This window comes from Betta splendens, chromosome 15 (genome assembly GCF_900634795.4).
Source record: "Betta splendens chromosome 15, fBetSpl5.4, whole genome shotgun sequence".
NCBI classification, from domain to species: Eukaryota; Metazoa; Chordata; class Actinopteri; order Anabantiformes; family Osphronemidae; genus Betta; species Betta splendens.
Genome location: NC_040895.2, coordinates 14166959 through 14188783, shown reverse-complemented (window position 1 = coordinate 14188783; position 21825 = coordinate 14166959). Strand labels below are relative to the sequence as shown.

General features: G+C 44.8%; 2 protein-coding genes across 4 annotated transcripts in view; both read right to left on the bottom strand.

Annotated features, from left to right (window-relative positions):
- Window positions 1-364: 364 nt before the first annotated feature.
- Window positions 365-7001, bottom strand: ubac2 (UBA domain containing 2). 2 transcript variants are annotated; one of them, XM_029127520.3, is made up of 12 exons: window positions 6498-7001; window positions 6055-6099; window positions 5208-5448; window positions 4234-4358; window positions 4022-4141; window positions 3660-3766; window positions 3376-3499; window positions 3223-3270; window positions 2727-2835; window positions 2191-2333; window positions 1932-2078; window positions 365-1789 (listed from the first exon to the last, which is right to left on the bottom strand). In XM_029127520.3, exons 3-12 carry the CDS (start codon window positions 5236-5238, stop codon window positions 1682-1684), a joined length of 1062 nt encoding a protein of 353 aa, XP_028983353.1. In that variant the 5' UTR covers window positions 5239-5448; window positions 6055-6099; window positions 6498-7001; the 3' UTR covers window positions 365-1681. The 2 variants fall into 2 exon arrangements, with proteins under 2 accessions (XP_028983353.1, XP_028983351.1); XM_029127518.3 differs by having other exon boundaries at window positions 5208-6099.
- A 1127-nt stretch (window positions 7002-8128) lies between these two features.
- Window positions 8129-21825, bottom strand: part of dachc (dachshund c) — a 21302-nt gene continuing 7605 nt past the window's right edge. Inside the window, exons 2-11 of one of the 2 annotated variants that reach the window (XM_029127253.3) lie at window positions 21570-21679; window positions 18743-18853; window positions 15558-15739; window positions 14627-14735; window positions 14401-14532; window positions 11341-11537; window positions 10684-10834; window positions 10087-10200; window positions 9874-9978; window positions 8129-8681 (exon numbers count right to left, since the gene is read on the bottom strand). In XM_029127253.3, coding sequence (XP_028983086.1) covers window positions 8644-8681; window positions 9874-9978; window positions 10087-10200; window positions 10684-10834; window positions 11341-11537; window positions 14401-14532; window positions 14627-14735; window positions 15558-15739; window positions 18743-18853; window positions 21570-21679 — 1249 coding nt within the window. In that variant the 3' untranslated portion in view covers window positions 8129-8643. The remainder of the gene's footprint in view (window positions 8682-9873; window positions 9979-10086; window positions 10201-10683; window positions 10835-11340; window positions 11538-14400; window positions 14533-14626; window positions 14736-15557; window positions 15740-18742; window positions 18854-21569; window positions 21680-21825) is intronic. The other variant, XM_029127254.2, reaches the window with a different exon arrangement.

Sequence of the window (21825 nt, the reverse complement as noted above, 5' to 3'; positions counted from 1 at the left end):
TAAGGTTTTTTCCTATAACCTCCATCACGGTTTAGCTCTGGAATTAGATTTCTTATACCCATCATCTTGTCAATATTATAAATTTTCCACACAGGAATGTCCTGCTTCGTTTAGACTTGTTTCTGACAGATATTGTCTGTTTTTAAATACATCTAACCAATCAGCAGGTCAGACGGTGAAACAATGGAAATTGCTGTAGAGGTGGTAGAGTGTAGTTGGACACTGGTCAAGTCGAAATTCTGAATCCCATTAATATCTACATGCTTGTCATTTAACAAAGGGGTTAAACACTAGATTACTTAAATAAACGCCTGTCACAATGAATCCACTCTGTGGTAAACAGATAATTAATCAGGAAGTTAAATTATTCTACAGATCAAATAGAATTTATTACACGCCAACATTAAGTTGTTCATGCAACAACTTCCTCACAACCACACATCTCCATCTCAGAAATACATATTCACAAATGACAGACTCACCTCAGTGGTCATATGTTAATATTATTAAATATAAAACTAGCATCTGTCATTGACATCAATACGGAGTGGCTGCAATTTTACCTTGCTTGCAAAAAATGTTTGCACTTATATATACACACCAGGTACTTGCTTTGTATATTGCATAATAAATATCACCAGACTTAAGACCCGCAATGGTTCAGACATGTCCGAAGAAAAAATACCGACATATTATAAATAAATCCTTAAAGGTGAGTTCTTATGCATGTGAGAGCATAAAACAGTCACAAGGTCTACTGTGCATCTGTGTGTGTGCAACCATGTCTGCGTTTAACAATCAGCCGTCTCACAGACCCTGATACAGCCCGTTGGGGTCCAAAGAGACCCGTCTGTCACCAGTACTGTAATGGCAGAGTTACAAATAGGAAAAAACAACCAGTGACTCTTGTCTGCTGCCTTGTTAAAACCTCCTAACCATGACAACAATTAAAGTCTACCACAATAATGTTAAAGTAGTGATGTGGTTCAGACACTTGAGTCATAACTAATCATAACCGCTTAAAGCTGCATTCCTGCTTACTCCAGTTTATTCAATGTGGGATTGAGAACCTAAGGTTCTTTGATCAGCATTTTGAAAATAAGTAATGTATTTATATAATATGACACCTCATGTATTATCTCAAACCAGACGAATTGGCGTCTTGGAAGCAGCCACTGTAGAAGTAGAATGGCAGTAGGTCACAGTGTGTCACAAAACTATAACTATCAAACAACAGTTTCTCGCATAGCTATACGTTTGTGTGGAAAAAACCTCCTACTTCATATTCTCCTCACTGGACTGAAGACTGGTGCTTTTAGGTTGTACTGGCCTTATTTGGCTTCGGTTTATATTTCTGTATATATTTTCATTCCCTTGGATTCTCAAGGTCTGTCTCATTCGCCTTGAGCAAAGGCTGCTGTTTCACACCACGACAACCAACAGAAAGCTATGACGCAAATGTCTCTCACTTTGTGCTTCACACTTCTTCATTAATCAGACTTTGATTGGGCTCACTTCAGGTCGAGTCAAGTCAGCCCCAGACTGCTTCAAAAAGCAATGACAACCTTTGGATTATCTGTACAAATTCTTTCCCCATTTTCCCTCTGCTTTGCTGCTCGCCTCCTCTCTTTTGGCTGCTCCGCCTTCTCTCTGTCCTTTTCACCCGTTTTGATCTCCTCTGTCAATGTTGCAACAGGAAGTTGGTTGCCATGTTGATATCATTGTTAGAAGCTCTGAGGGCCTCAAGGGCATCAATCCTAGAAAAACCCATTTCCACCAGAAGTGCAACCTGCGGGAAAAAAAAAACTTAACTTTAGAGACACAAGTGCATAAATGATCACCTAGGTATATTTTAAAAGGATGCCTTGGATATAGTATGATGTGCAAGGGCCACTTCCAGCATACACAGATACACATACATGAAGGCTCACCTGCTCCTCTGCAACTGGAGAGTTGTCCAGAAGCGGTGACTGTGTGTGTGGGTGTGTCTGACCCTGAGGGCGAGGCTGCATTTGTGGGCGATTTTGTCCTCTGTGTCTGAGCGAGGGGAACAACCTAGTCCACTGTAACAACCCAGCCTGAACATAGACAGAGGCACAAGTACTTGTTGAAATGTAGAGTGTAACACATGTACTGATGTGTTTGTGAAAAAGTCTGTACTGAAGCCATGGTGTGAATCCCTCTATCTACCTGTGGCTGGTGTCTGGCATTCCTTCTGGCATCGTTGTACTGAGCCAGCAGCAGCTGTTGGTCAAGAAGGTCCATCCTTTGTTGCCTCTGGATGTCCAGAGTGGCACCCATACCCACTGGTGTCTCGCTGGTTGGTTGCGAACCTTGTTGGCCAAGGTGACAATAAGGTATTTAAGAGGACAAAAGGATAGTTTAAAACCTACTTCAAAGGCCTGAAAACTGTAGCATGCAATGTAACACTGGCTATTTTAGAGCGTGGAGAGGAAGAGTTAAGACTGGATATTAAATGTAAACATCCTTTCAGGTAAGTTTTGTAGGCAATCAAGTGAAAATGCTCATGTCAGTCATTTATTATTTAACATTTAAATATTCCTATAATATATTCTGCAACACTGCACAATTCAAATTCCTAAAATGTCCGTAGGCAATTTTTCTTCTTGTCGAAGAGACCGACAATAACTGCATGTCACGCACCGGCTGTAGAGCAAAGAGTTGACACAGGATTTGGGTCTGTATTTACTAACGCCTGAACTCACTTGAAAAGAGCGGCTCCAGAATATACCGGCCAACACGAGACACCCACATGGGTACAAAGAGGAGCTTCTGTAATCGGAGAGCATTGGAGTGGTACAGTCCACCTGAGATCTGAAAGGCACAATCGTATAAATAAACATAGAAACCGCAGGCTTTCTATGCATAAATCAAATTAATACCAGGTAATGCATGTGTAGTGCTGAGGGAGCAAGTCAGCAAGATCATAAAGTATCCAGATGCATTAACATCTCTAGTAAAGTGAATTATTATTTTATTTACTATTTATTTATTATTATTTTTGCAATTAGTGGCCAAGATGAATTAGATGAATCAAGACTCCAAAATCACAGTTTGGATCAAGCATCAACATTTTGAACCCATAAAAGACCCACCACCCTCACATAAACGCCTAACAAAATGCGACATTAAATAATTAATAATTATATAAGAGTACTGATATGAAAATGAATAAACAAACAGAATACTTAAATTTCTTACCAGACCACTAAATGAAAGAAGCCACATAAATGGGCTGGAAGTCAGCAACTGGGGGAAAAAAGAAGAAAAAAACTGAGCAGAGGAAAGAAAAAGCTGCAGTAAAAATGCTAAAGACTTATATACATACATAACACAACCAGAATTTATGCTTACCTGCAAGCCAACTATGTAGACAAGAGTCTTGTTTGTGATGTGAATGTGACCCAGAACCTGAGTGACTGGCATCCTGGGAATTGATAAGTAGAAAGGCACAAACAGAGAGAAGACTGGAGCGAGCCTGTAAGAAAAAAAGAACAAAACACAGGGATGTGAATGAAATGAAGAAACATTTTAAACCTGATTATTAGAATAGATCATTGCTATTTGATAATAAACAAAAAAAGAGTGATGCAACAACTATTTTCTTAAGCAGATACTTAAGTGACCAAGCTACTCACAGTCCAGCAGGGAGTTCCTCGACTTCATAATCGAACAGAAACTGGAAAGATTGAGCTAGCAGAAAGTCTATGAGCGCAGACAGACACCATGTGCCCAACAAGAAGGACTGAAATTAAAAACAGTGGCAAATATAATGGTTAGAACATCAACAAGAGTAGATGGCGTTAGACACTTGGGCAAAGAGGTAAATATGAACACGTTTTGTTTATGAACTGACACAACTTAATGTGTCTAATTCAAAATGTTAAAGGAATTAATTTGCAAATTCAACAACATAGTTTAAGAATATAAGTAGATTTAACCTATTTGTATTATGTGCAAGTTCGTGCACACATTCATTTATGAGCAATGTTGTACTCACAGCAAACTTCCTGGTTCCAAATCGCCTCTCAAAGATTCGGAAGTTGTAAATAAGCAGGCTGCTACAAAAGCAGTCCTTCACATCTAGACACACCAGCCTTCCACACAATAACCTCCAAAGCTAAAGCAGGAGAGAAAGCACAAGTATACAAGCATATGATATAAACAGACCAGGTTTACATAACAGATGAGTGTCAGACACAGGAAACCTACCTGGTGATGCTGTGTGATGGTGTGGAGGTTGTAAACAAACAGCCCCTGATATTGTGGCAGCAGGGTGAGCATCAGAGTCATCCCATTGAGCACCAACAGAAGGCCTTTGGACAGAGGAGCCTTGTCTGTGAAGAACAACAGCATATTTTATGATGTTTGAGTAGATTTCATACAAATATCAGGCAAAAAAACATTAATGCTACGTCTCACACACACACACACACACACACACACACACACACACACACTAGATACACCTGCAGGAAATGTTTAGATAAACATCCATAATAATCAATGATCTAGTGTATACTGTACAGTCTCTCTCTCTCTCCCTCTCTCAGTCACGCACACATCCTTGCGGAGATATAAAAGTGGGGCCCCACTATTGACATAATGCCTTCCCTAGCCCCTTGCTCTAACCATCACAACTAAAGACAGACAACCCTTGCTCTAATCTGAACCAAACCTCAAAATCACATCTTGACCCTCAAAAAGGGCCTCAAGGGCCATAGAACCTCACTTTGGTAGAAAAAAAATGATCATGGACCCCACTTTGATGTAAAGAAAGAAAAAAAGAAAGAAAGAAAGAAAGAAAGAAAGACAGACAGACAGGCACAGGCTTAGTGTTACTAGACAACAGTTTTGCTAAATGTTCAGTTGAAGGCGGTTATTTGTTATTGGCATAGGTCAAACACATATGCTCATAACCTAATTGATTCCGTTTTTAGACGGATATTCACCTTGGTAAGAGTATGACGTAACTAAAAGACAAGCCAACCGACTGAACAGAAAAGCTAAGCGCGGGTGGATAATGAACTAATCACGGATATGGCTGAGACACGGCCCACGGAAAATGAATGACAGTGTAATGCTAACGTCAAATAGCTTAGCTAATTAGCCGCTGCCGTTAAATTGACAGGAGACGCAGGGGGAATGGCGCGATTGTGATTTATCAGCGGTTTGGCAATACTTACAAAGGCCCCGAGAACCAGTGGTGGTAAACATGGTGTGTGTGTATAAGTTACGGAATCCAACACAAAGACTAAGACTAACGCATGGAAACAAAGTTGAATTGAGGATCCATAGTACGAGCAGAAGAGACGGGGGTCAAAGAGCAACTCCTACAGAAGCCCGACGCGACCAAAAAGACTTGGTTCGCCGTTTGGTTGGTTTCATTACAAACATCTGGCCTCGTGGGGGCGCTGTCGTTCCATGCTGAGGAGAAGACAACATGCCCAAATTAATAATGCAATAAACTATATTTATCTGTAATTTAACAAAGCTACTTTTGATTTTAGTACAAAAGGAGGATCACATAGTTACTATTAAGTATTAAGATTCAAGAATAACTATAGAAATCACACCTAATCAAATAAATTATGACATTTTAAGTAAGATAAGATAAGATAAGAAAACCTTTAATAGTCCCGCAGTGGGCATAGGTAATTTTGAAGAATGAATGGTACTGCCTATCGATGATGAAAATTAGCCCCACTGAAACAACACTGACACTGCAACACTAAGTGACAATTATAATAAAAAATACAAAATTCAATATTATAATGGAGGGAAAACCTCTTAAAGATGAAAACTGGTAATAAGTAAGTGCACATATTGAGTGGTTATTTGATAAAAAGAAAAAAAGCAGAATAATAGCAGTTACACAGTTCTTCAGGAAAATTATTTAGCCAGACACCACTGCTACAAAAAACAACAGCAAACAAAATAAAAATGATTAAACATGTGATCAACAAGAAAAATGTTTTCCTGATCATCAGTCCAGAGGTGCAAGCCTGCTGGTGGCCACCAAGGAGTCTGTACCTCAGGTTGGGAACCAGCGATGTAATCTCAGCGGCACATTTGTATCTGGAATTTATTCAGCAGAGAAGATGTTAGATTCGGATGAACCACCTTAAAAACGATGCCTTTTTGCTGCTGATGTGTACATCACACAGGCAATTAACTTAAGTCATATATAGGCATCATTATGTAATGTGTTATATAATGTGAATTAAATATGTGTGAAGTTTATTTTGTAGGAACTGAGCTTTCTAATAGAGCTGTGAGTGTTAATAATCCTTGGGAACCTGAGCAGGATGTGGCTGCACATAGTCCAGATTAATGACTTTTTCGTATGGTCTTCTGGCTCCCTGCACGTGGTGTCATCTCTTGTCAAGAAGCAGACTTCCTTTACAGAGGTCCCGCTTTGTCTTACATTACGAGCCTGCCAGTTTTATTCACGTCAAACAGGGTGTATACTGTACCTTCATGCCTGGCTGTGATTGTTTCAGCGTCGGCCGATCCAACGGTTCTGTTCTGTCCAAATGCAGTTGCAGAGATATGGTGAACAGCTGTCTAATAGTGTTGCGCTTCCCCATCATCCACAGATGCAGTAGTGTGTTAGATCCCATTGGTTAGTTCCCGCCCATTAGGTTTATTTGGCTGCCTGTGGTCAGATGTGACTGCAAAGCAGAGCTCGGGAACAGCTTGCTAATTGTGTTTCAGACCTTCTCTGTCACTGATGTAGGAGTGAGGTCTAAAAAGGTTGCTTTGCCCCTGTTCTCAATCAAAGATAATCAGATTAAACAGCGCGGGGATGTGTGTCTGTGTACGTGTGTGCGTTTGTGTGTGCTTACCAATAAAAAGACTCCAGGTTTGGAGACAGCCTTGACTCCTGCTGTTTGCTTTGTTCATTAAGAGGAGATGAGCAGATGGTTTGCTGGTCTGTTGTGCAGTACACACACGCAGGCACAAACACACCCACACACGCACACGCCCGCTCCTGTCACCTTAGCTCCATCCTCCATTTATCTTTTCCATTACACATCTCTCGGCAGGACAATGCTACTCGTGGAGCGTGCGCATGCGTGTGTGTGTGTGTGTGTGTGTGTGTGTGTGTGTGTGTGTGTGTGTGTGTGTGTGTGTGTGTGTGAGACGCATGCGAGCGTGAACGGGTCGAGCGCCGCTGAATGGAGTCACAAACCCGTTTTCAGTCGAGGCATTCTCCGAGGTGGTCATCTGAAAAGCTGATGACTCACTCACACATTCATGCGTGTGACTCATTTCTATCCTCTTGTCATCCACTCGGCGTTCGGGAAGAGCAGGTATTGTTTAAGGCCTGCATCGCAGCTTATCTGCCTGTGTCCAGGAAATGGCACGCTGCACATTTAAAGCAGGCGCTGTAGCAAAATATGTCCAATGATTGTTCTGGCGCAGCAAATCAGCGGAGGACAATGTGAAATGTTATTTAACACTTCCTGTAACTTAATAATGCTTACCGGTGAGCACCCTGAGCATCCACCGTCTCCCCCTGGGGAAATTATCTGCTTCAGATATGTTCAACAGCATCACAGATCACTGACCCCTCACACAGTTTATTATTAATTCACCTCCGTACTCTCTGTTCTAGTTGGGAGCGCTCACAGACAGTTTCACATTTACAGCCACATGCTCCTTGCTTTTACTCGACCTTTAGCCATGATGCTGAGTAAAATAACATTACTATCCAAAACGTGTCATTAGTATAATTAGACATAGTTCCATCTACTGCAATGCTAATATTTGGTAAAGTTAATTATCGTACATTCTCATACAGCAGACATGTTGGTTATTTTTATAGAAATGTGCTCTCAGCAGCTTTTAAAATCTGGCATCTTTCACCGTCCAGAGGGGGAAACAAGCACTTTAACAGCACTAAATGGAAGTAGCTTCCACGTGATGCTGCTCACCACCTGTCGGTCCGTTCCCTCACGTTATGTATGGATAAATAAAAAAGCACATGAACCACTTCTCCCAATACACACACACACTCAAAACAAACGCTCAAACTTCTAAGAAACTCCATTAGAAACTATGAAGGGAATCACGCAAAGAAAGGACAAAGTAGGAACACAAGTTCGTAAAAAGTGTTTGTATTGTTTGTATTTTCAAACTGCACTACCGCATAACATACACAATACAAGTCATTTACTGACTGTACAACATGCCATTATGTGTTTGATAGCAATAACAAAAATGATGACTATATATATGTACACAACTCTGTTACAAGTTATATTCATCACCTTTGTCCTGAAAAACAGCACTGACAAAAAACAACTATGGTCGTCGTCTAGAATCTAAAAACCTTGATTGAAAGAAACACAGTCAAAACACATCATCGGACTTCGGTCCTGCTCCCAGCGGGGCTGAGCTTCGGTGATAAATGCAATAAATTAAACAACAGTGGAAACGAGGGGGGGGGGGTCCTTCTGAGGCTGAGGTGTGGATCTCAGACGCCACCGTAACTGAACATGCCTGTTGATTGTATTTCTCGAACGTGAGGGTTCTCCGTCGCTCTCCTCGCACCCACCCTTTCATCCGTCCATTCACCCATTCATCCATCCACGCATTCATCCCTCCACTCTGTCTTCAGTACAGCCCGCTGGTCTGCAGGAACACTCTGCCCTCTGAAATGCACATTAGAAATCCAGATGAATAAAAAATACAAAAGTTGTAATTTGATTATTCAGGGGCAGTAGAGCGATGAAGAAAATGCTGCACTAATACTAAATTCTGCAGAGGTCCTGTGCAGCCTTGACCAGTCCATTAATAAAAGATCATTAATAAGTCTCAGTTGAAAATGTTTTTCGGCCCCTGATCCCTGTTTTTGGCGATAAAACTTCCTGGCACAAAGGAAGCACATCCTGCCCTGCTGTCTGACAGACAATTCCCCTTTAAATGATTTATTACTGGGTGTTAATTATGCAAATGATGTCCAAACAAACTCGTCATGAGGACAATTAAGACAGCTGTTAATTAGTGGCCAGTTCTCTTCTTGCTTCACTGACATTCAATTAAAAATTGCTTTTGAACAAGCGCTGTCTGGCGCGGCGGTCCTGGCGCCGCGCGGAGCAGAGGTGGACCGGATCCACGCGCTCGTCTGACGGGGCCCGGCGAGAGATCGCGGCCGACTCCTCCTCTGCCTGTTTAAGATCTTACGTGTGGGTTTTTCTCACGAATCTATCGGTGTGCAGACAATAACGTTGGCAAAATAAATATATAAAATGCCCGTCCCCATTAAAAGCGTAGCCCCAGTGAACTGTCTCACGCTTCATTTGATTTTGTTCAATTTCTCAGAAGCCCGACTCCCTGTGAAATCTTTGAAAACCCTTCCAGGAGACTGGTCAGTTGAGCATCAGCAGTAATGAGTGGGTGAAATAATGAAATCTGCTGTCCTGCCTCAGCTGACGGGAGCTGAACAAATCCTCAGCACCAGGAACGTCGCTGTTAATTTTCACAATTTCAACCCTGAAGTAACATTTTTGTTACTTTTGTTAAAAAAAATGAATTATTCCCACAGACAAACAGGAAGACAAATACATGGAGTTCTACCCAAATAATTTATGCTTCCTTATAAAAAGTAGACTAAAACTCAAAGTGTCACTGGTTCTATAGAGAACAGCCTCCCTTTATTTAGTCTGTAGGTAACAGAGCATGTGATGCCATTATAAAATAACACGACAGTCCGACTGCTTGTCTTCATTTCGTCGGCGTTGTCATCGGGTGACGGGAGGTTTCGGCACCGACAGCGTGTTTTTTTCCCTGCATGACTGTGACATTCTCACCACTCGGAGCACGAGCGTGGGGACGAAGCCGTACCGTGTACCGTCGCCTTGGTGTCCGGCCTGTTGTCGTCGTGCTTGCTCCCGTCTGCGTCCGGGGTCACGGCTTCGCTGTGAGGAAGGGCTGCTGATGATTGATGGCCTGCGGTTCGGTCATTAATTGATAAAAGACACTCAATTAGAGGCTAATGAACAGCCAGGCCTATGTGGCAGCATTGGTGATGTGTTTGCTGGTCTGTGTGCTGGTTACCAGTGTGAAGCAGGCTGTGCTCGGCCTGATCGCGAAGCTTGACCTCCTCCTCCAGCGCTTCCTGTAGCCTCCTCTTACTCCTCTTCTCCTTTTTTAGACGCTTCTGGATCAGAACTGAACCAAGCGGGAGAGGCCACAGAAATGTTAGAATCGCACACATTGTCCAGTAAATGCGCCGTCATATTAGTTTCAGAAACTCGACTTTATTTCTAGCCTGTGGCAAAACTGAGTGTCACCTTCACCACAACGTCTGCGTCTTCTGTGGTGACCTCATCAAGGAAAACGCCCCTGATTGGCTTTCGCATTCAGCGTGCTGGGTGTGACACATTTTGTGAACATGCCAAACTTGATTTATTTTGTATTACAGTGCCAGCCTCCCTCCGTCTAATTCACCTCTGCCGGCGCTTTAAGGGGTCATATACAGTAGGTGTCCTCACTTCCTTATCGGATTTTCAACTCAGTGGACATCCCGTCAGCTCAGAAGTGGATTAGATGAATTGTAATAAGCAGCACAACAGAATCCTCAATGTAAGTTATCATGTTTGTTTATTTCTATTTAGTTCAATCATGTCTTAGGAGCCTGGAGACGGGCTCTACCTCTGTTTTTATGCTCCATGCTCAGTTGTCTCTCCAAAGTCTCCCGCAGCTCCCTCTCCCGGACGAGCTCCATCTTCAGCTCCGTCCTCTCCAGCTGGTCCTGTTTCTCCTGCGCCCGCGCGTTCTCTATGGCAACCCTCAGCAGACCCTGCTTGGAGACACACAGGCGCATATCAACAGGTTACGCACCGAGCGAGGGTTGAACCTGCCGCCAGGAACGCGTCGGCTGCGGACGTTTCAAGCTAATCCGCGCTAAATCATCTGGTGTTTAATGACACTTTGACTGAGGCAGTTTGCGGGATAAAATAATTTAAAACGTGTGTGGGCCTGGTGAGTAAAAATAGAAACATTTTTACCTGACACAATTATTCAGACATTGACCTGCCTACCGACAATAAACACGCCATCACACACGTAGTTAAAAAATGTTTTTCTTTGAAAGATCCAACTGGTTAAAGTGCCTTCAACACGACTCCTTTATAACAAAGACATCTAAAATGTGAAAAGCAGGTCAGCACAAGCCCATCCCAATTACCACAGATCCTAAATGTCTGCCTCATCTGCTATTTACCATTTCAGGAAATCCCAAAGAGTGGCTCTTCTCCCTTCCTATTCATCTCAGAGGATAATAATAATAAAGCCCCGCCAGAGCCTCACCTGGATGTTAGTGAGGAGGGTCTCTATGGAGGACAAGCCTTCCGGGAAGATGAAGGGAGTGTGGTGGAGACCTGCTGGGAGCTTCTGTCCCGCAGGGTAAGATACTCTTTCACAGGCCTCCCTGCTTGACGGGGGTTTCTGGTAGACTTGTCTATCACAGCTCTCCCTGGTTGTCTGAGAGGCCAAGGTGCTGTTATCTGGGGGGAAGAGAGATATTTTGATGTCTAGTTAATAAGGGTAATACGATACGGTACAAAAGCTCATGTTTGACTTGATCCACTTCAGCTCTGAAGGTATGTTTAGGGATTAAATGAAGAGATTTTTTAACCTTCATCATGTCTTTATCCATGTTCCTCCTTTATGAGTTCATATATTTACTAAATGGTTTTGACAATTTATTGTGAATATTAATTATGATTCTATTATTTATTTTCTATTTTTATTCTTATTGTGTGGCCTAGTATTTGACCACATTCCATCCGTCTTGTATTGCACTCGTTGCCTTTGGTGAGTGCGACGGTAGGTGGCCGTGCTCACTGACTTACTTACGTTCAGTGTCGAGGATCAAGTTGTACTTCTCTAAAATGCCCACACAGATCATCGCAGATGCGGCAACACCGTGCGCTCAAGGTTGAATGCAAATGTGTATAATTCATAGCTTAGTAATACACTCTATTAATTTCTTGCAAACATATTAATCCCACCAGCAAATAGATGTTTACACTAATTATACTGTGTGCAAATGTGTGTACACATACAGACGTCCTGGTCGGGGCTTTGGAGAATGTGGTTACCCTTTATTAGATGGCACTCTGCCTATTGATAATGCATCACAGCTTGACGTCTCCCATAAAACAACGAAGAAGCTGCATTATGGATGACCATCTGTTTGTAAACCTGAGAACTCCATGTCCCCTGTGCGCGGCGTCCAGGGAGATGAAGATTAGCCACTTCTTTTATTTTATTTTTTTTTGCCTTTTTTTTTCTTCCCCAAGTTGAGCAGTTGCTCACTTTGTGCGTCTACGCTGTCATCCGAGCCGCTGAGGACGGAGACGTCCTGGGAGTCCGGCGACCGCTGGAGCACGGACGGGTGCGAACGTGCGCCGTGATATCTGGCAATTTTCTCTGTCTGTGACAAATGACAGTGTTTTCTCCACTTAGCTGACCACAGCATCTTCTGCTCCAAATCCACCCACCTCCCCTACTTCGCCTCGGCCTCACGTCTTGGCAACTGTCACATTCAAGGTGTTTCACAGATGAGAAGCCCCCCCCCCCCCCCCCCCCCCCATCTCCCTCTTTCTTGCTAAAAGCATTGCTCTGTAGAGAAAGGTAATTAGCAGGTGCTGGCGAGCTCAGCGGAGGGCATCCAACTACACTCCTGTGGCTTGCATACAGACACACACACACACACACACACACACACACACACACACACACACACACACACACACACACATGCATACATTCGTAGCTGCTGAAGTGCATAGTCAGCAGCGTGGGCTCCCCAGGCTCCTTGGATGTGACTGATCCTTTATTGAGTTACTGTTTTACGCCTACTTTACCTCACTTGCACGCACGTTTGGCATAAACACACACACACACACACACACGCACACGGCTGCTAGCTCGTTTGATCATTTACCCATCTCCCTAACCAAGGTCACTGTCTGTTTTTCTCTTTTCTCCCCAACTTCATCTCGCGTTCTCCCCTCTCTTATTCCTCTCCCACCGTCCCCAGGGCTAATGAACTTCACCACGTGAAGACTGCCAGTCAGCGGAAGAGAGCAGGAGGGAGGGAGGGGGGGAGGGAGGGAGACAGAGGGAGAATAAAATTCTGCTGATGTTTGGTTAATGGGAGTGAGGTGTCAGGGATGGCCTCTGATCTTTGCTGCATGGATACGTTGTTCAAAGACCACTGAAACAGCACACACAGCCAAAACCGACACACACACACACACACACACACACACACACACACACACGCACTCAGAGATTATCATACAATGGATTGACAGAATGACAGCGGGCTGGAGTGCTCTTTGAAACGCCGCTCAATCCACGATAAACCTGTCCTGCGACGCTCCAGGTCAAATACAAAAGCCTGCAATCCAGCAAATGTACATGCGTTTCATTTGCATGCAGGGAAATCAATTGAAAATTGATAAATGTGACGTGTGACGCGTGGCATTCAGGCTGTTGGTGCCATCGCTGCTTTGTCAGTGCGTTCGCAGACACCTGACAGCATCTGAAACCTTACCTGGGAGGCCTTTGTGATTTTTAGATTTGATTACTGAATAATGTGATTCGGTATTAGAATACATTTACACAGGCGCGTGCACACACACACACACACACATACAAACTCTCCCTCGCTCGCCCACTCTCTCTCCCTGGCTGTAGATTTCTGCTGACTGTTTGTCCTTGAGCAGTCCTCATTAAGCTAATGCAAACCTCCCTGACAGAGAGAACCAAACAACTGACGTTGCAGCGCCGTGGCAACGCGAGCCCTAACGACAGGGAGGTGGTCGTTATGCAGATGAGGTCCAGCTGAGAGCGCGGGAGGCCGCCCGGCTCGTTAGGCCGCGGCCCGGCAAATGGCTCGCTAATGCAGCACCGCTTCCTGGCCTAATGGAGTCCTGTTTTGCGGAATTATTTGTCTTTGCTCGCCGCGGGAAGCCAGGAGGGCCACCGGCGGCGCGGGGAAGAGGCAGCGGAGAGCCAGCGAGGCCTCATCGACCTGTTACTGAGATGTTTCCTTGTGTTAAACTGTCGAAATCCATTATCTTGTAAATAAACAGTGTTGAATGAGCCATTGCAAGGGTTTAAACCTAGAGACTACAAATGATGACATAGATAGATGGACTGGATGGAAACTAAATGCCTGTTGTGCTCTATTGACAGACTTTGTTCAAAGGCGATTGATTTTCCTGAGAAACAATCATTACTAATTAATAATCATTAAATGAGTAATGACTCAAACCAGGAATTCTCTGAAAACAGCCTTGAGTCACCTTTGAAGTCAGACTGACTTTGTGAAAGCCAGATTAGGGTTCATCTCACCTCTGTCAGAGAGGCTCCTCTTGTTCTCCTTGCTGAATTCCACCGAGGCCACATCTGTTTCTCGAGCCCCCTGTCCCACAGCCGGGGAATGTCCCAGCACACTGTGACTCGACAGGCCGTCATGAGCTGGGTCTGGAAAATAAATAGGACAGTAAAACCCTCCCTGGGGCTGCTGCAGCGAGAACATCCTCGACGTTTGCGAGAACACTTCAAGTGCGGCACGAACGTGTGTTTTCCGGGTGAGACGGGGAACTTGACACGCTGCTGCTGTGGTTGGAGGACGGCGGCGCCTCCTCCAGCGACGGTGAAGGTGAGGGGCTGTCGTGGACCCGTTCCTACGCAAAAAGGAAAAGAAGATTAATTTTTTATTATTATACTGATTATTCTACAGCTTCCCCCATATATTTATTGTCCAGCATCCCTGTTTATTTAATGTTACTAAAAGTAAAAGTGACTGTGGCCACTGAAAAGTGAACAGTGTAAAAGTTTTTCACACACACAGGGAATTCTAATCTTGCAAACCTGGAACGGCCTGGACACATAATACGGCTTTCTCTGGTGTTACACTGCGCCCCCAAGCCAGTGTTTGAAAAACAATGGTCTCCATCGTTAAAATTATGACCGGACGCGTGCTTCCTGCTACCAATGAGGACACGATGTGATATAATACTTAGCGACGATTCACGCCTACATTTTGGAGATTTTGGCAAAGTGAAGTCGCTCCGAATCTCCATTAATTAGTCCTAAGAGTGAAAGCACTGAGACGGTGTTTAAACAAAGTGACCAACTCGTCCGAGAAGGTCACAGTTTGTGTCTGTATATCTTAAAAATGTATAAATAGAAACGAGCCTGGCCGTAAGCCAAGGAAGGACTGATTACATTCTGGGAGTGATCCAGAATTTGGATATTCACCAACAGACAATTAGCCCTTTTTTTAGCCACAACCATGGAGAGAGAAACACAAAGTTCAAAAGATTAATTCATCTTGGAATTTACGCGGGCGGAAATACGCCTTTGGCTGTTAAACGCAAGTGGAGAAACGGTGCTCTCCATCCCGTCGCGAAGCAGCGCTTCCGCGTTAAGCCCCGACTTCGCTCCGGCTTCCCGCGCGTCACACGGAGTCGGACAACGACTGGCCGGCGCACACCCGAGTTCACCTTAATGACAGAGGCGGGGGCCCTGGCGGGGGGGCTGGCGGCGTGGAGCTGGGCCACGTTGGCGAGGCTGGCCAGCGTGCTCAGGCGGTTCATCTGGCCCATCGCCATGGAAACGGAGGCCGGCGCCAGGCTGGCAGGTATCAGAGGATGTGACATCATCATGAAGGGCAACTGGTCCAGAACTGCGGGGAGGACAGAACGAAACGGAGACGCTCAGCGGAGTGGAGACACGAGTCAGAGGTCAGATCAACATTCCTGTTTAAAGGCCATCGATGCTCGACATGAAACAGGCCTCCTCTCGCTCCCACTTTATTTGTGCTGCCGTCTCCAAGGCCTCGGGTGCACGCGTCTGGTTCACTGACGGCAGCTGAGAAACAGGATATCGATGTCATTCCTATCTGATGTCAATGTTGTGTGGATGACTGCGCTGCTTCTGAGGCATGACTCAAAAACGTGTGTCAAGAGATGCTGAGCGTGAAAAAACACAGGCGCGGGTTGAGAGCGGAGGAAAACGGAGACACTCGCTCCGCTCTCCGCGCCGCACAAAAGGGCTGAAGATGTAAAACGACGGCATGAAGATCCTCTTAAACGCTGTTCACCTGCCGAAATCACAAACTCAGACACTCTGCAACTTCTCTGTCGATCCCCCGGTGTTCTTGACAATAATCCAACTCGTTTTCAGTGGCTCAAAGCGAACTCTTATTATCTTGGACAATCTGTTGTTCGCGCTCCTCTCTTTAAGACAAGCATCCACTATCTTTAAAGAAAATCCTTCCTCTCAACAGCACCCTAGTGGGTTGTTGCGGTCCCTCTATTCATGAAACAAACAATCCTATTGAGGGGGAGGGAGGGAGAAAATGACATAAATATTTATCATTTAATAAAAGGAAAAACAAAAACAAAAGAAACACAGGGAGGAAGTGGAACAAAAGAAGCTGATGGCAGTCCTGGTGCTGGGCCAGCAATGCACGCTGGGTAATTATAAACACAAAGGGGAAAATCTTGGACTCTATTCTGCGCAATTGTCACAAATAATAGAACAAGTGCACGGAAACAAAAAAAGGCTATCCAAAGAGGAGAGATGAAACAGAACAAATAAAGCGAGGGAAGGAAAGAACGAGAAAAAGAGGAGGACAGAACGGCGAAGCACAGCCAAACTCACAAATAAAGAACTAGGCGTTGACTCCGTGAGCCGGCCTCGCTGGACATATGTGCAGTGCTTTGTGCATTTGGCAGATTAGTCTCTCACTTGCCCTGAGCAGAAACCAATCCAAACAAAAGATCTGTCTGAATGGAGCTAAATAACCAGATGCTCCGACAATCAACTAGCAGCCAACTCCAAATATTAAGCCTCAGTTACAAACCAGCGCTCCACTTTTGTCACACGCGGACCCCCTCCCCCCCCCCCCCCCCTCCCCCTCCTCCCGCTCCGTCCCGCTTCTCGCTGTAATTTCATTTTCGCTCTCATTCTCTCTCTCGCTTTGTAAATCTGCCCCCCCCCCTCCCTTGCTCTACCCTCCCATCACTCTCTCTTATGTTTCATTAAAAAACATCAAAAATCAAAGTGCCTCTCTTATGTTTGTCCAAACAAACCATTACTGTAAACAAACAGTTACTGTAAATTTCCCAGAAGATCTTGTTAAATGCAGAAATGGCTGCTCCCCGCTCTTCCCCGGCCCATAAGGTGTCACACTCAGCATTTGTGAGTGTGTGCGCTTGTGTAATCTGAGATTGCCTTTGTAGTGGTTAAAACCGTGGTAGGGGCCTGTGCTTCCCATAAGGCCGTGGGTGGCGCTATGGAAAAAACACATTGCCTATGTGTTTATGTCCGCCTGTGAGTGTGTGTGTGTGTGTGTCTTTCCACTTGACTCTATCATTAACAGTGATTAAGCTTTACAGGTTTATAATAGCTGGTGGTAACCATGCCACCAAACTGTGTGCAGATGCTGCCAGTCGTGCATGGTAAACACTGTTTGAGGCTGGGAATATTCACGGACACGTGTGTGCGGAGACATTTACTACACGCGCATTAAAAACGAGCTTGGAGCGTGTTTTGTATCTGCCGCAGCGTCTTCCAAAAACACAAATACAATATCATCCCTCACATGTTAAGTGTGTGTGGCCTGTGTGGAATACGCTGATTGTGTATTCCACACAGGCCTCCATAAGCTCCGTCATCTGTCTAAACACACTGATGTCGCTTTAACCTGTCGATAGCGGAGGAGGAGCGTGTCCAATTGGTGTGTGTGTGTGTGTGTGTGTGTAAGCATGCGTGCGTGCCTCCGTTCCGCCATCGATTGTCCAGCGTTTTGTCGTTTGCATTCAGGATAGTGAATTAGAGGAGAAGACTATTGATTTGGCTCCAGCCTCTCATCTTATTCATCTCTCCATCATCCCCGTGCACTCGCGCTCGTCGCCCGTGCTCCGCTCCGACCCGGCTGCTCCCCCTCGCTGAAGCCGAGACACTTTGGAGTAACACGCGGCCGTAATGGGATTCAGTTCAGCTGAAACAGGGTGACGCCGAGGGACAAAGTGAACAGTTAACTGTAAAGGAGGACAAACTGCTGACTCAGCGCTTCTTCCTGTAAAACCTGACCTAACGTTACCCGATATGACAGGACAATGTCATGACTAACAGAGCTGCTCTGGGTTTTATGCGCTTTTGATGTGATGACTAATGCATGCTAATGATTAGCCGGTCACATTTTGAGGCCACAGCACAGATCGCTAACTGTGTTATTCATGTCGTTCCTGAATACCACAAAATCCAGCAAATATGCAAACAAATCCTAGCTGAAAGAAATACTCAGAAAAAAGGCAAATTACAAAGATGTTAGTTTGAAATATCTGAAAAAACGTCGCCATATGGTCTGGATCACCTAAACCGGTGTTTATTTCCAGCCTCTACTTTCTCATTCACTGTCTCTCGGAGGAAATGCACAGACAGAGGAGGTGATGTCACATCCTGGTTTTAATCAGCTTGATCCAGCAGCTGCACACAAACACAGCTGCTCAAGACGTATTGACTCGGTGCCACGGAACAACGAATGTGCAACAATTCACCGGCACGTGTGTGTGTGTGTGTGTGTGTGTGTGTGTGTGTGTGTGTGTGTGTGTGTGTGTGTGTGTGTGTGTGTGTGTGTGTGTGTGTGTGTGTGTGTGTGTGTCTGTGGGATAAGACTCACCCAGGCCAGGGTTGTGGTCGCCGTTCTCCCCATTTGGCCTGCCGTGTTGTTGGTTGCTGTGGTAACCGGCCATCGCCTCCAGCTTGATCTTTTTGGCCAGTGCAGACAGATCTAAGAAAGAGAGAAAGAGAGAGAAAGAGTGACAGGTATATAGAGGAAGAAGAAGAAAAAAGAAGCAAAGAAGGAGAAAGAATCAATAAGAGTCAGATCAATGGCCCCGGTGGAGGATTAGAGCGGTGGGTAGGCAGGAAGTTGTCATGGGAAGACAGAGGCCAGTCATTCATTCTTACTGCACCGCTGCACCGGCCATTTAGTCTGCCAGGGAATCAGCAGTGATAGGAACAAGCCAAGACATTCATCTCTCCCACACAGGGCCATCACATCCCACAGCACAGCGCACAGGGCCACCGTCAGCGGCGGCACCTTTCTAGCAGAGCGAGCTTTTTTAATCGGTACAAATTAGAAGCATTAGACGAGGAGGAGGTCCGTTTTAATGAAGGTGCTGCACTTGTGGCTAATACGTAATGGAGAGTGACAAAATGTGGCAGGGAGGGCGAGCCACATTTCAATTTGTGGTGCTGAACCTCAGAAGCCCGTCTGACCCACAGAGCAACCTTCAAAAACTCCAACTTGCGCCACGTGAAATTAAATGTCTCTGGCTCTAATGCGGACAAACAGGGTGAATTATTAAAGTCGGACAAACCGTGCAACTGTGCAAACACCAGCGAAGGAAGTGCAAACAAACCCTAAGTCCTCATTTCCTGATGTTGGACACGTCTAAACATTTGCAACAAACTGAGCCACAGTTTCTTTATTTTGGGGGGTCTGAGACACAACCACAACCAATGGGCCGTCTCCTCCTCATCTGCTCCTCTCCTGCCTCCTCCCCTCTCCTCCCGTCCCCTCTCCTTACTTTACCTTTTCAAATGTCAGCATCACAGCGGGACATAAGCCACCGTGTTGAGTGTGTGTGTGTGTGAGGGAGCGAGGGCGAGAGAAAAGAGACTAAGGAGGATCACATCAAAGATTTCTCCTGCCTTTTACGCTCAAATGTCCTCCCTCTCTCGGTCTCTTTCTCCCCTCTCATGTGGCCAGTTCTAATCAGTAGCGCTGACATTGCCGCCGTGCCCTCTCCTTTGGTGGAAAAAAGACTCTTTTCCCACTGTGAAAGATGCTCTTGAACGCTCAGACGTACACAACACACAGACACAAACACACACGCGCGCGCCCGCGCGCGCACACACGCACTCTGGAGCACCTTTGAACAGCGAGAGGAAGCGGAGGCTAATAGAAAATGGCTTCTTTTGAGGTGGGGAATGAAAAGATCAGGTTGCAGTGAAGAGCACAAAGCCAAGGGCAACTTTGAGAGCGGCGAGGTGCCAGCAATTACTTTTCTCCCTTTCTATGCGCTACACAAGCACGCACGCACAAACACAACACAATAGGAACTCAAGCACACAACTGTTTGTGACAAGAACAAGCAGCACTGTGGCCTTTAGCAGCCAGTTAACAAAGACTGCACCTACAAAGTCAAAGTATAGGAAAGTATAAAACACAGATTCTGACTTCATGTGGAAATTACGGCCCCTGATTAAAGATCATAAACCTTTCTGTGTATATGTGGAATGTAAATGGACTTATATTTAAGAAGAATAGATTTCCGGATTTGATTCAAATATAGTATTTCTCAGAAATGCTTCAGCTTCTCCTTTTATTATCACAGTTCCTCTGTGGAAGATAACCTCCTAACACTCTCTACAGACGTCCTGACACCTCTTTGAACCCTCCAGACACGACCTGTCTGATAAATGTGTTTAATGAGCACTAGGTTAGTAGTATGAACGGTACATAAAGTCCTTAGATAAGTGAAAGCTTCTCCTCTCCCTGTGTGACACATTAACAAACATGAGTATCACAGGTCCAACTTAGGGAGGACTGGGGACTTTTGAACCTAATAATTCAAAAAAGGACACAGGCTGCTGTTATGAGCTTTTTTCCCGTGTGTCAGCGTTGTGTATGCTAATTTTATTAATCAACACACAGATCGCCTCCCAGAGCTCCGCCTCCTCACGCTGCTGATGATGACGTGTCATTGATCTTCAGAAAAGTAAAGCAAAGAAAAATTTAAAAAAAAAAATTCTGTTGTGCAGAAGGAACCTGTCCTTTCCTTCCACTGACGGGACAAGGCAGCTGGTGGACAGATTGTGTGCTAGAAGCTACTCTCAGGGCCGAAGCGACAATGTGTCACAAATTCACAATATAAAACGGATTAGGCAGGAAAAACGTGTGAACGAAGGAGCTTCAGAGAGTCCTGTGATACAGAATACACTAAATCTTTATTTGCTTTTGTGTTTAAGATTCAGAGCACTGTTGTGTTTTTACCAAGACTTACTGACAAAATGATACATCTTCTTATTAAAGGCTTAATTAAAGGTGTAAAAATCAATATTTACTGTTTTATTCTACCTTAACTTTTTATCTTGTTCAGCTCATTTAAATTGTGATTTGTTACACTGATATCTATGTTACTGTTGCATTGGTATGGTTTTATATGCAGAGTTCTATTGATCAATAGGATTATTCTTAAACAACACAAACAAGAATAAGTTTGAATTACAAAAAATGACTATTATTATTATTATTGTGTATTACATCAAGTATCACATCAAATTAATTCTTTTGGCATCAGAATATAACAGAGAACTGGTCGAAACACACTGGACTCTGCGAGCTGACTGTTGACGAGCTTGTGTAATATTGCTTTTGCAGAAAACGTGCACACACGTGTACATGCGTTGCTGGTGTGTGGCGAGGCCTGGGTGGTCACCTGCAGGAGGCATGATCCCAGCGTGCATCAGACCACTGTGGGACAGCATGTGGTGAGTCCCGCCCTCTGTCACACTCTGCAGTCTCTTGGGCGGTCGTCCAGGTCTCGAACTGAAGGCGAAAAACACACAACGTTAGCGTTAGTCATTAGGCGCCTTAATGCTTCACTCCCTCAGTCAGTCAGCCTCTCACGCTGAGACGGAGACGGGTGGCCTGGTTAGAGGAGCTGTCCTTCAGTCTGTAAACCTCTGATCCTG